Raw genomic sequence first — 13,333 nt, forward strand, 5'->3', positions numbered from 1 at the left:
ACTTTCATGATTGGACAAACTGATTAATCCAAGTGTGTCTGGCCATTCTCGTCCTGGTTACTGAGGTCAAGCACACCTGGATTAATTAGTTTGTCTAATCATGAAAAACAGGAAATGAAGGAGTGGTACTGAGTTCAGGAAGTAGTGGATTTGTGCCCATTTCCTGTGGCACAACTGTTGAGTTTAGATCAATATAATCATAATAATAATAATAGATCATTTAATGCTTCTATGTGTGGCATAAACAATAGCGTGAGTTGAATTTCCCCTCGAGGGACATTAATAAGTATAAATGAAATACAATTTAAAAAAACAAAATTTTCAAGATGCACACTGTAGACAGTCACAATCAAGTGGAGAAAAGATGGCCCAACACTGTCGAGACAAAAACAGAACAATGAAGCTGCACGGCAACATTGTAGGAGCTTCAGGAATTTCTGGCAAGTACTGGCCTTTTAGTACCGTACTTGTGACACCAATCTCTCGGCTTCATCATATGTCTGGGCTATTTAGTAGAACCTACAAAAGTAGGATGACAAGAATGACTCATTTTGCAAACATAAAATCTCCCAAACTCACGTGGGAAAATATGTTTTAGTCTGATGAAACCAAAGTTAAACTTTTTGGCCATAATTCCAAAAAATTATCACAAAATTATCACAATTGAATAGTGCAAAATGTGGGCCCAAAATGCATCAATGTCAAAAGCAGTTCAAAAATTATTGAGCTTTTTTTTTTCTTTTTTTTTTGTATAGGCGCACAGTTTGATCATGTGGTTGCTTGTCTTGGCGCCCAAGGCCATGTTGGTAACTCCTGTTTTACAGGGACAATAAATTATTCTTTTTTTTTCTTCTTACCTAACTTTGGCATACATATATAACAGGGATCTCAACTGTATTCATTGTTGCCTCTGAACTACAATGGATCTCACACTGGCGAGAAATAACTATGTTGGTTTTGCACCTAAAATAACAACGAAAGACAAAAATCATATCAGTGACATCGCAAAATTTTTCACAGATACTTCAAAACGATAAAGATGAGTGATTGACTATTGCATATTGGAAATGCCGACAGTACAGCATATGCAGGTTGCCCCGTATGACAAGTAACTGTGGCATAAGCAAAACGAACAAAAGTGCGTATCTGATTTGAAGAGACTTGGGTGGGGCAGAGAAGATGGAAGATTGGACTACAAATGATTAGCAGAGGGAGCAAAGAGATAGGTAGGAGGAAAGAGGTGGAGGAAACAAAGTAGGAGTTGCTTTTTGCTGCGAGGCTTTAAAAACCATCGGCAGATTTTCCCAGAAGGGCAATCGACAAGACATGAAGCTCTTGACCATTTGAACATATGCCGGAATCACATCTTACAAAGGTAAGAGGAGGAAAATAATACATGTATATTTATTTTGTTATTCTATTTCAAAGATATTTAATTCAATGTGCTTTAAATTGATAAGGAATCATTTGAAACAGAAGGAAACTTTATTGGTTACCAATTGCTACTTTCCAAAATTATAATTACCAAGGATATAGATAAGGGAACAAATATTTAAGAACTTTTCTCATTGCACACAAGTTATAATTAGTAGCTGCAATAGATGCAAGAAACTTATTTTTTAAATGATCTAACATTTTGGATACAGCATATTTATAAAAATAAATTGCTGTTTCCTGAGGATCCTAATGAGATGATCAATCTGCCACTCGTGCGCATACGCAAATCCTCAGCGATTAATGACATTTTTTTTACAATTTAACAGAGCAAAGTTCAATTGTGAATTGTTGCTGCAGGAACTGCAACCCCTGATGGCACAACTTGACTTGAAGCGTGACAATGACAAGCAGGCGGAGGCTCCCGTCCAGGAGGCGCAACCAACGTGCCTGCAAAGGGCCAAGGCTCGCTTCCTGAAGGGGGTCTCATACTTCTCCGGAGATATGGCGGTTTTTGCAAAGTGGATGGAAAGTAAGTTTACACAAATAACTGACACGTACAGTATAGCAATCAGTACATCCTATTTTGTTCTTGCCCTGTGATTGGCTGGCGACAGGGTACAGTTTGCTTTTCGCCCAAATTAAGCTAGGATAGGCTGAAACACCTGCAACCCTCAGCAGCGGACCAGCTCTACACCCTCTGCAGGGTCCTCAAGTGTGCCCAATGTGTTTTGTGGACATGGAGAAGGCGTTCAACCGTGTCCCTTAGGGAGTTCTGTGGGACCGAAAACCCCTGATACGGGTTTGTTGGGTCCATGTACCAAAGATGCCACAGTTTGGTCCACATTGGATGAGTTTCCAGTGAGGTTTGGACTTTGTCACCAATTCTGTTCATAAACGTTATGGACAGAATTTCTAGAAGCAGCTGAGGTGTTTAGGGGGTCCGGTTTGGAGGCCTCAGTATTGCGTTTGCTTTTTGCGGATGAGGTGGTGCTGTTGGGTTCTTCAAGCCGCAATCTGCAACTCTCAGTGGTGCGGTTCGCAGCTGAGTGTGAAGCGGTTCCGATGAAAATCAGCACCGACAAATCCGAGACCACGGTCCTCAGTCGGAAAAGAGTGGAGTTCCCTTTGTGGGTCGGGGATGAGATCCTGCCACAAGTGGAGGAGTTCAAGTATCTTGGGGTCTTATTCACGGAAGCGGGAGATGGATGGGCGGATCGTTGCAGCATCTGCAATGGTGCGGACTGTTGTGGTAAAGAAGGAGCTGAGCGGGAAGACCAAGATACAAGCGGTCAAAATAAGGTGAGTGTCTAGGCCCTACCTTAGAGATAGGGTGAAAAGCTTGGTCACCCGAGAGAGTAGAGCCGCTGCTTCTCCGTGCTGAGAGGAGCCAGATGAGGCGGGCTCGGGCATCTGGTTCGGATGCCTCCTGGACGCTTCCCCGGAGAGGTGTTCCGGGTATATGCCACGGGCGGGAGGCCAAGACACCTCGGAGAAACTCTATCTCCCCGCTGGCCTGGGAATGCCTTGGGATCCCTCGGAGGAGTTAGACGAAGTGGCTGGGGAGAGGGAAGTCTGGGCTTCCCTGCTAAAGCTGCTGCCCCCTGCGACCTGACCCCGGATAAGCGGCAGAGTTTTCAACTTAACTGAATTCCTTACCTGTTCACTTCGCGCTTACATGTTTTCTCCTGGTACTCACACAGTTTCCATTCAGGCTAGGTTCAATGAAGCCTCTAAATTGTCTATAGATGCATACGTGTCCTTCAAATGACTGTTGACCCTTCCCCTAAAGTCTGGAATATGTTCCAGTTTACCTGTGACACTCACATAGTGCGAGGAGGTGTTAAAATGTTGATTGCAGTCACAAGATAACGTCAACACTATCTTCTTTCTTTGCCTTCCAGAACAGTTTTTTTTGCTCCAGTTGCTGGACTGGGTCCTGCGCGGGGCTGCGCAAGTCATGTTTGTTAACAACCCGCTAAGTGGCCTCATTATCTTCGCTGGCCTTATCCTACAGAACTACTGGTGGGCACTGAACGGCTTTGTGGGAACTCTCTTTGCCACCATTTCAGCACTCATTCTGCGACAGAACAGGTGAGCGAGCTCACTCGCCTGTTGTTGAAATAGTGGCGCCACATAGATACAAAATCCCATTAGGAGCAGAGGTTCAAAAATATCTGGAAATTTGGACTGACATGATTGAATGAAATCTCTTCTTCTTTTTTCCCATCAGGGGTGCAATTGCTGCAGGACTGTACGGCTACAACGGTATTCTCGTGGGCTTGTTGATGGCCGTCTTCTCCAATGCAGGAAACTGGTACTGGTGGCTCTTGCTGCCCAACGTCTTCATGTCCATGATGTGGTAAGATGTTAATCTTGATGTCATCTTTGACAGTTTCATGTAAGACGTGACAGATGCGTGTAAGTATGGCGGATTCGTGGTAAGCGCAGCAGGCTCATTGAAATCTCTAAATTGTGCATAGAAGTGAACATGATCATGATTGTTGCTTGTCGGGATCAGAATGATCTTTTCTGTATGCTTCTGACCTTGTGTGAAAGAAGACGATCGATACGGTTAGCTTATAGCTGCGGCGATAAAGACTAAAGGCCCAATCCCATCCATTACTTCCTCTTCATCCTGCACCCTTTGTCTCGTTTATCTCTCCCCCCTCTCACCTTCTACTTCTTTGGGGAGGCAAAGAGAAAAAAATCCCTCTAGGAATTGGGAACGTACGATCGCTATCCAATCCGCTACGTCGTTGTACGATCGCTATCCAATCCGCTACGTCGTTACCTCTAGCCGCCACAGCTGCGTGCTGGTTGTGACGTAACAGACACGACAATAGCGAGCGTTTACCAAACACACAATTGTGCCAATTTCTGACAAAGTATATAACATTCGATAAAACCTCTATCATTACTATGACATTCAATAAATATGACCTTGCATTTGACGTGTCTCCTGCGTTTTGTTATTTCCTGGTGTCGCCTTTACTTCCACCATTGCTTCCCGCGGTGTTGCAGAGGGGGCGTGGCTTTAGTAAGGGAGCACCGAGGGAGGTCAGGATCTATCTTCGAGAAAAGGGACCTGCGGCCCTCGTCTCTAACCTTCCTCCCTACATTTTATGGAGAATTGGAAAAACTCCTTTATCCGCGTGGCCTCCTATTGGGATTGGGCATAAATCCATGTACATTCCTGTATAGAAAAAGTGTCCTAATTAGGGGCTAGACTCGGAATTCCAATTTGCTAATTGTAAATATTTACAACACTTAATTGTTTGAAAACTTATTATAATCAGCAGACGCATTGCTGCCGCATTGTGTACGGAATAATTGTTCTTCAAAAGTTTCAAATGTCTTACCTTTAGTAGAATCTCACGTTAAATTGTGGCCAATGGTAGAATCGGAGTCGGTTGGATGGGCTAGCCTGCATGCTACTTGGTACAATAGCTAGCTGCGGAGACCATAGAAAATTAGCTAAAGCAAGCCTTGGCTTCTTCGCCATCTTGGGTATGTTTGGCTCCAATAAGTTCATTTTAACGGCTTGAATTTGTTTGTGATTTTAACGTGGATTTGATTTGTTACAAACACCATTCATGCAGGTATGATACAAGATAAGTGGCATTTTATAATCTATCAATAGATTAGGCTCTATCTATAGATATCTATGCCGACAACCGCTTGCCTGAAATGTACGTTTTGCTTCCTTTTTTGCAAATTTGTACGACATATGCCATAAACATTCTCTTTTAAGATGTCAGCTGGCGTTCCCACATGGTTTAAGTATGTTGCTGTCATAGAAAAGGAACTCGCGTTAAACAGCTACCGTGTAAACAACACGGAGGTTCCGTTAACATCACACCATCTGATCCGCAAATTCTGATTCGATTTTTAACTTGCCTCGCCTGCCCACTCGCACGAATGATCACCCGTTCGTGTCACAGCAATAGGCCTAATAATCCTCCGCATCAAATTATACGGTATACAAATGATGTTTGCATCGGTTTGTTTCAGCCCAGTCGTGTCCAGCGCCTTGGCGTCCATTAACAGTCGTTGGGATCTGCCAGTTTTCACGCTTCCCTTCAACATCCTGGTGTGCCTCCACATGGTGGCCACGGGTCACTACAACCACCACTTCCCCCAAGTCCTTATCCAACCACGCACTGAGCTGCCCAATATCACCTGGGAGGAAATTGATCTTGCCAAGGTCAGGCTTACTGTAGTTTGCGATGATATTTTGAACGCAACTGATTCATGACAACGCAAGAAATCATCAAACCTTTCATAGGCTTCAGAATGTCCAAATTGAATTTAAGAGGTCCAATGACTGTTTTTTTCCAGTCCTCTGGGTTGTTCTTGCTAACTTATGGAAATAAATGTCTCCTCAGCTGTTCATGTCCGTGCCTGTGGGGATAGGCCAGGTCTACGGCTGTGACAACCCTTGGACAGGAGGCATTTTCATCATCTCGCTCTTTATCTCCTCCCCCATCACGTGCGCTCACGCCGTCCTCGGGTCGACAATCGGCATGCTTTCAGGTCGGTTTGGGAAATAAATTCAATCTTTTCATTACGCAAGCGCAACGTCTCCCTGAGATGACGATGATAATGCACCAAATGTGAGCAATTCAAGTACGATGGGGAAGCGCTATCGTGATTTTGCATTTTTGCTGCGCAGGCTTGGCTTTGGCGGCTCCATTTGGCGCGATTTATTTTGGACTGTGGGGATACAACTGCGTGCTGGCATGCATCGCCATCGGTGGAATGTTTTATGCTCTCACCTGGCAAGTGCACCTGCTTGCTATTACTTGTGGTGAGTTGGCATCTCAATCCTTTTGTTTGAGGTTTGATAAGTGTCATAATTCAACGTTGTGTGCTTTTCAGGGTTTTTCTGTGCGTACCTTGGCTCTGCCATCGCAAACATCATGTCCGTGGTATGTTTTCTAAACCATACATCAGTTAACAAACCTCATCTCGATGACATCGATACTAACTGTAAGTCTATCTTTTTGCCTACAGTTTGGTCTCCCAGCCTGCACGTGGCCCTTCTGTCTCTCTGCGCTCACATTTTTGCTCATTACCACAGAAACGAATAAAATCTTTAAGCTGCCTCTGGCTAAAGTCAATTACCCGGAGAAAAATCTGTGCTTCTTCTGGAAAATGAAGAAGCAGGAGAAGCTCGAGGAAGAGCGGAAAACCAAAGAGGAGCAGCAGAAAGCGAATGAGGACGCGATGATACTGAATGAGAAAGAAGAGCTGAGGCTCAACCTCAGCGCAATGGAAGAAGGCAACATTGCACAAATACTCACGGCACCCGAAGCAGAGAGCGAGCAAAGGGACACTGGGGGAGAGCGAGTCACAGAAGACCCGACAGATGAAACAAATGCAAATTGTGTATAAAAGAGAAATAGAGCAGGAGAGAGACAACGACGCTGTGGCAATGTTGTAACATTGTTTTTTCATATACGGTGTCAGGTTGTATACCGAAATCCTCACCAAATTCATTCATTTGAGTCAACATCTTTTTTGGGGGGCCCAAATTGGGTTATTTTTGACCCAACTTTTTTTTTTAGTGCATACATTTGTATTTATATGCTGATCTGTTTATGAATACAATATGAATATATTTTTCAATAAAATATTTTCTCAAGTGTATATTGTAGCTTGTCCTCTGATTGGCTAGCAACTAGTCCAGCCCACTCATGACCATAAATAGGACTTGCTGTATAGAAAATGGAAGGATGGATTCATTATAGCTTTAGTAACTAGTATTTGAGATTTCACCTACTTTTATGTGTTTGTAGAATTTTTTGTAATGTATTAAGCTGAATATATATATATATATATATATATATATATATATATATATATATATATATATATATACACATACATATATACACACACACGAAAGTTTATGAACCTCTTCAGCAATTTGGATTTTCCAATCGTTTCAACCTGATTTTGTTGTTCAATCTGAACCAATACATTTTATATGAAATAACAGGTGTAGGTTTAGCATTCAAAGGGACCATTCAACTAGTTTTAGTGCTTCTTTAAGGGCTGTGCAATCAACTTGATCTGACTAATGGACTGAAATCCTGCACGCCCGCTCGGTCCCTCTGCTTAGGAATGCACAGGTCCCTTTTGACTTCGCCAATGCGCATGGTCAGCTGAACCCAAGTTGAAGTATTTGGCATGAACTACACCATTGTCACAGTCAAGCATCAAAGTGGAAACATTCTCTTTTAGGGTTGATTGAAAGAGCACAGAGTGACTATTGAGGGCCCAGTGAATGGAGCCATGTACTGTAAAAAAATGTTCCTTCCCACACGGAGTAGGAATCTTAATGGGTCTTTCAACGTGACGATGAACCTAAACATACTGACTGGGCAACAAATCAGTGGGTTAAGAACATCGCACTGTTCTGCTCACTAACAAGAGTTTCTCCACCAGTTGTTTCAAAGTTAGTTCGCACAATATACTGCACAATATTTTATATACATCATCATTATTATTATTTATTTATTTTGCATATGTTTTTTTCTTATTTTGGTAATCATTTTTGACAGAGGTCACTGAGCTGAGAGAGATTTGTCAAGTCAGGGACTTTAAGTCATAGTCAAGTCGAACCTCATGGATACCAAGTGAAACTCAAGCTGTGTACAGTAGCCTATATGGGCCAAAGTCACTGCCACTTGCTTGTTGAACTATCTCAAAGTAAACTAAATTTACTCAACTTAATAAGTATTGGCCTATTTTAGGCACCTGGATTTTCTCATGCCATCATTGAATTGTACTGGAACTCCTAATTTGATGAACCGAACCGGAAGCAACAGGAGTGACTTTTTTTATTTTATTTTTATTTTTAAACATAGAATTACATGAAATAGAGCCACGTGGCATTCATGCTAATAGTATGCTGATACCTTTTCGCTTTAATGCGATGGCGCGTTATTATATGGCTTAAAAAAATGAGCCCACAAGATAGCAAAGGCACAATAAAAAAGGGCTGAGATACACAAACATTCATTCTCAATAAGTGAGCCGAGTGGACGAGCACCCCTTGGATGTTTTTCCTCACATGGTTTCTCTGTACCCCGCCGTGTCCTTAAGTGCTGTATGAATACAATTGTATTTGATTTGAAGTTCACTAGCGTCGTTTCAGTCACTCGGCACATGTTATATGTTCATGTACTATAAGCAAATGATGTGGCAATTGACTGCAGCAATTAGACAGGTGTTGCTCTTCTACTGTTTAGCTTCATCATTAACGGCGAGGCATCAAAGACTGGCGCATGGCCACAATTTTTCTGGCCAAATCACGATTGACAGACGCACTTATTTAATTGCAACTTCACTGATGGTTGACATTTGTGTTGTTTCATTATCTTTTCTCCCCAGGCTGAACTTTCATGCAAATGAGACTAACCACGAGAGCAATCATACTAATGAGTCAGCAACACAGAGTTCGACCGACTGAGATGATTGCACAATACAGTACATAATCAGTCATGTAACCTACGGTTTATATCACAGTGTCAATAATATAACAATACACAAAGAGAACACAAAGAAAAAGCAAGTCACAATGAATACTTCTGTTTAAAAATATGTTTTTGGTTGATGATTTGAATATGGATAGTCTGAATTTGATAGTGTGAGATCTATATGGTGCGGTGTAAAAAGAACAAGCGTGACGTGACTGACGTTTATGAAGTGATTTGGCATTTATTAGGGATGCACCAAAAATGAAAAATGCTTGGCCGAAAACCGAAACGCCGAGAAAAAAACCCCCATTACATTTATTAAAATTAATTAAAAGTATAATATTGATATAAAAAAATATTCACCACTGCCATTTTAACAAAGCACAATATGAATTGAAGTAAGCGCACACCGGAGACATGTTGGTTAATGGTGCATTAAACACCAAACGAGGGTGGAGCATTTTCTGGCGGCGCTATTGCACTTAATAGTCAATGTCGTTCGCACAGGCGGGCACGGATGCTGCGGCGAGACAAAGTGCGGCGCACTTCAAATCCGCACAATCACATATTCGCCAAGGGTCGAAAAAGAAATTGAGTGCATGTACTCAGCATCATTTTTAGAAAATGCGTGTCCGAGCGCTGCCAGCAATGCTGCACGTCTTGAAGAGGTCGGGAGTCAGTCAGACAACCCACACTGCATCAAACTAGTCTGCATGGCTGTCGTCCCAGAAGAACGAAGATGCACAAAGCAGCACCAGCAAGAAGTTTGCTGAAGACAAGCACACTAAGGACTTATTACTGGAATTATGTCTTATGTTTGTTTAATGTTGTGTTTCTGCAAAGCGCTTTGTGACTGAGGCTGTTTGAAAGCGCTATATAAATAAAGATGACTTGACGTGACTTGTGGTCTGATGAGACCAAGATACACTTGGATCACGGGTGTGAGTGAGTCCAATGCTTGGAATCAGTTTTTGGACATGGGAGTGACTCAGCAGAACAATTTCCTCCCCTCACGAGACCCTCCTATTCACAAGTTAAGGTGCTCTTGAGGAAAGCGCTTGCCACTGTCTCTCCCGAATTGCTACATGCTACATGCTTGCTGTCTTCAGGTGGACGAGTCAAAGATGAGGAAATATTTTCAGGCCATGTCTGAGCAAAGAGATTATATTTGCTTAGCCTTTAAACTCGTTCCTTGACCTAGTGACCTAGTCTTGTGACATTTCAGTGAAGTAAGCCCACAACCACCGCGTGACAAAACGTCTTCAATCTAGATTAGACGTTATGTTGCTGAGTCACTAGAATACCGTTTGAAACGCCGCAGAAACACTAGCGACTGTAAAACTTGAACTCTGCTGTCGTTTGTGGTTGTTTTCTTTTCAACAAATCTAGCTGGGACTAGATGTTTAGAGACACATATTTAGATCACCAAAAATAACGGCGTCCGCATGTAAGCACAACTTGGTGGTGGCATAATCACATAATGCTAAGATTATTAAGAGTTCAATTGGAAATAGTTAAAGCGACACATTGTAAGAATTTGCCCCAAAATATATTTTAAAATAGCCTTTTCATTTGACCATTTATGACTAAAACATTTTATAAATAGTAGATTAACAACTGAGCGGTCCATAAAAGGCATTTCTGCAAGCCTCTGGCCAGTAGTTTTCAGACAGGATTCGGGTTCAAATTTCCTGCCCCCCTGTCAGCGTGTGAAAATAGCCTTTTTTTTCTTTCCACATTTGAATTTGTATAGATAATTTTACATCCCTTCTCAAGGTTTCTTCTTTTCTCCCTTGGGTTTTGAGTTTTTCCTGTGATTTAAGTAGCACTATTTGATTTGATTTATTTCACACAATATACCGCACAATATTTTATATACATCATCATTATTATTATTTATTTATTTTACATGTTTTTTTTCTTATTTTGGTAATAATTTTTGACAGAGGTCACTGAGCTGAGAGAGATTTGTCAAGTCAGGGACTTCAAGTCATAGTCAAGTCGAACCTCGTGGATACCAAGTGAAACTCAAGCCGTGTCTTTTGTACGTTTTTGCCAAGCCAATGGCAAATCGTAACATTTGCGACTAAAGTCGACTCGAGCCCCCCCACCTCCGCGAATATAAAGTAAAATACTTAATTGCAGTGAAGCGCGCCACTGATGCACTCGTGTGACTTGCCCTTTGAGTAACATAGTTGAAATGTTTGATAACAAACAATGTGACTGAACGAGGACAGCGGCGATAAACTTAAGAACTGTACCATGACTTAAAATGTCCTGGCACAGAAACTGTCCTCGAAGATTGGGAGATATGAGAAATGATCATCTGACATGAAAATGTAGCTCTCCATGTTCCAACAACTTCATTTTAGTACTGCATAAATACAAATTAAAGTTCCAACTTGATTGCTTCAACCACACACATTACAGGACAGAGAATTGAATAATATAGTACACTTGTTGTCTAATACATCTAATGTACAGTAGCCTATATGGGCCAAAGTCACTGCCACTTGCTTGTTGAACTATCTCAAAGTAAACTAAATTTACTCAACTTAATAAGTATTGGCCTATTTTAGGCACCTGGATTTTCTCATGCCATCATTGAATTGTACTGGAACTCCTAATTTGATGAACCGGACTGGAAGCAACAGGAGTGACTTTTTTTATTTTATTTTTATTTTTAAACATAGAATTACATGAAATAGAGCCACGTGGCATTCATGCTAATTGTATGCGGATACCCTTTCGCTTTAATGTGATGGCGCGTTATTATATGGCTTAAAAGAATGAGCCCACAAGATAGCAAAGGCACAATAAAAAAGGGCTGAGATACACAAACATTCATTCTCAATAAGTGAGCTGAGTGGACGAGCACCCCTTGGATGTTTTTCCTCACATGGTTTCTCTGTACCCCGCCGTGTCCTTAAGTGCTGTATGAATACAATTGTATTTGATTTGAAGTTCACTAGCGTCGTTTCAGGCACTCGGCACGTTATGTTCATGTACTATAAGCAAATGATGTGGCAATTGACTGCAGCAATTACACAGGTGTTGCTCTTGTACTGTTTAGCGTCATCATTAACGGCGAGGCATCAAAGACTGGCGCATGGCCACAATTTTTCTGGACAAATCACGATTGACAGACGCACTTATTTAATTGCAACTTCACTGATGGTTGATTTGGCATTTATTAGGGATGCACCAAAAATGAAAAATGCTTGGCCGAAAACCGAAACGCCGAGAAAAAAACCCCATTACATTTATTAAAATTAATTAAAAGTATAATATTGATATAAAAAAATATTCACCACTGCCATTTTAACAAAGCACAATATGAATTGAAGTAAGCGCACACCGGAGACATGTTGGTTAATGGTGCATTAAACACCAAACGAGGGTGGAGCATTTTCTGGCGGTGCTATTGCACTTAATAGTCAATGTCGTTCGCACAGGCGGGCACGGATGCTGCGGCGAGACAAAGTGCGGCGCACTTCAAATCCGCACAATCACATATTCACCAACGTTTAAAAATACATAAATACATTAGTTCGCACCAGCTAATCGGCTTCGGGAATGGACTGCAAAGCCACACGCCGCGTCCTGTACAGGTCTGTAGCCACCCGGAGATAGCGTTAAAGTGTTTCCGTGTTTAAAACTGTTGATAGCAATAGTGTTAGCATTAGCTAAAGTATTTAGCACGGCCACGGGGATGCCGGTGAAAAAGTGGAAGCGTTCGAGGGGTTCTAGTTCTGTCTTTTTTCGCCCCGCTTAAATGTTGTACACTAAGCCACGCCCCTCTCCTCCCAAACTCACACGGTGAAAAGCCAGCGAGAAGCGAGGCGGTTTTTTGCTTGCGTCCCATTTTGGGTATATTCTTTCGGCTTTAATTTTATTTCGGCCGAATGCCGAACATTTTCGGTGGCCGAACATTCGGTGCATCACTGCTTTGAACAGCTGCCTTAAAAGGCTTCGAGTTTTAATAGATTGAAAATGTCATCACGTAGGACTTTACGGATGACAAAAATGACAACTGCCATGTTTGAAACTTTGAATCTTCGAAGTTGAGCCCTTCGATAATTGGCCAATAACGAAAGAATGAGGCTGCTACGCCCTCTCAGTGGAAGATATCGCCAGATTCAAATTAGCCAGCATGGAAACCTCCTTCGAACGAGATAAGAGACTTTTGACACACAAGTAGGACTACAAATATTTGAACTGTGACAGGAGTTCACACCAGCACAATAGAGCTGAAATAAAATCAACAAGATGTAATTAAAGTGTACACTTTCACCCATAATTTAAAGTTATGTTAAGTATGGCATTTACTGTTTAAACAATATTACAAGTGTTTACATTCTAGATTTTGACAATGATAGACTTACACAGTAAATTCTGTAGAGTAAATTTTA

At 41.7% G+C, this 13,333-nt stretch overlaps 1 protein-coding gene across 1 annotated transcript; it reads left to right on the forward strand.

Moving 5' to 3' along the window:
- The first annotated feature begins 1,240 nt into the window (after window positions 1–1,240).
- slc14a2 (solute carrier family 14 member 2) lies at window positions 1,241–7,086 on the forward strand. Its single transcript, XM_086077051.1, has 9 exons — window positions 1,241–1,375; window positions 1,795–1,966; window positions 3,339–3,528; window positions 3,668–3,796; window positions 5,449–5,641; window positions 5,823–5,970; window positions 6,110–6,244; window positions 6,316–6,365; window positions 6,451–7,086. The coding sequence occupies exons 1-9, from the start codon at window positions 1,352–1,354 to the stop codon at window positions 6,829–6,831; spliced, it is 1,422 nt and encodes a 473-aa protein (XP_085933177.1). The 5' UTR covers window positions 1,241–1,351; the 3' UTR covers window positions 6,832–7,086.
- Window positions 7,087–13,333: the final 6,247 nt, after the last annotated feature.

Source organism: Leptonotus elevatus, chromosome 5 (genome assembly GCF_054856555.1).
Source record: "Leptonotus elevatus isolate MCC_2025b chromosome 5, RoL_Lele_1.0, whole genome shotgun sequence".
Classification (NCBI taxonomy): domain Eukaryota; kingdom Metazoa; phylum Chordata; class Actinopteri; order Syngnathiformes; family Syngnathidae; genus Leptonotus; species Leptonotus elevatus.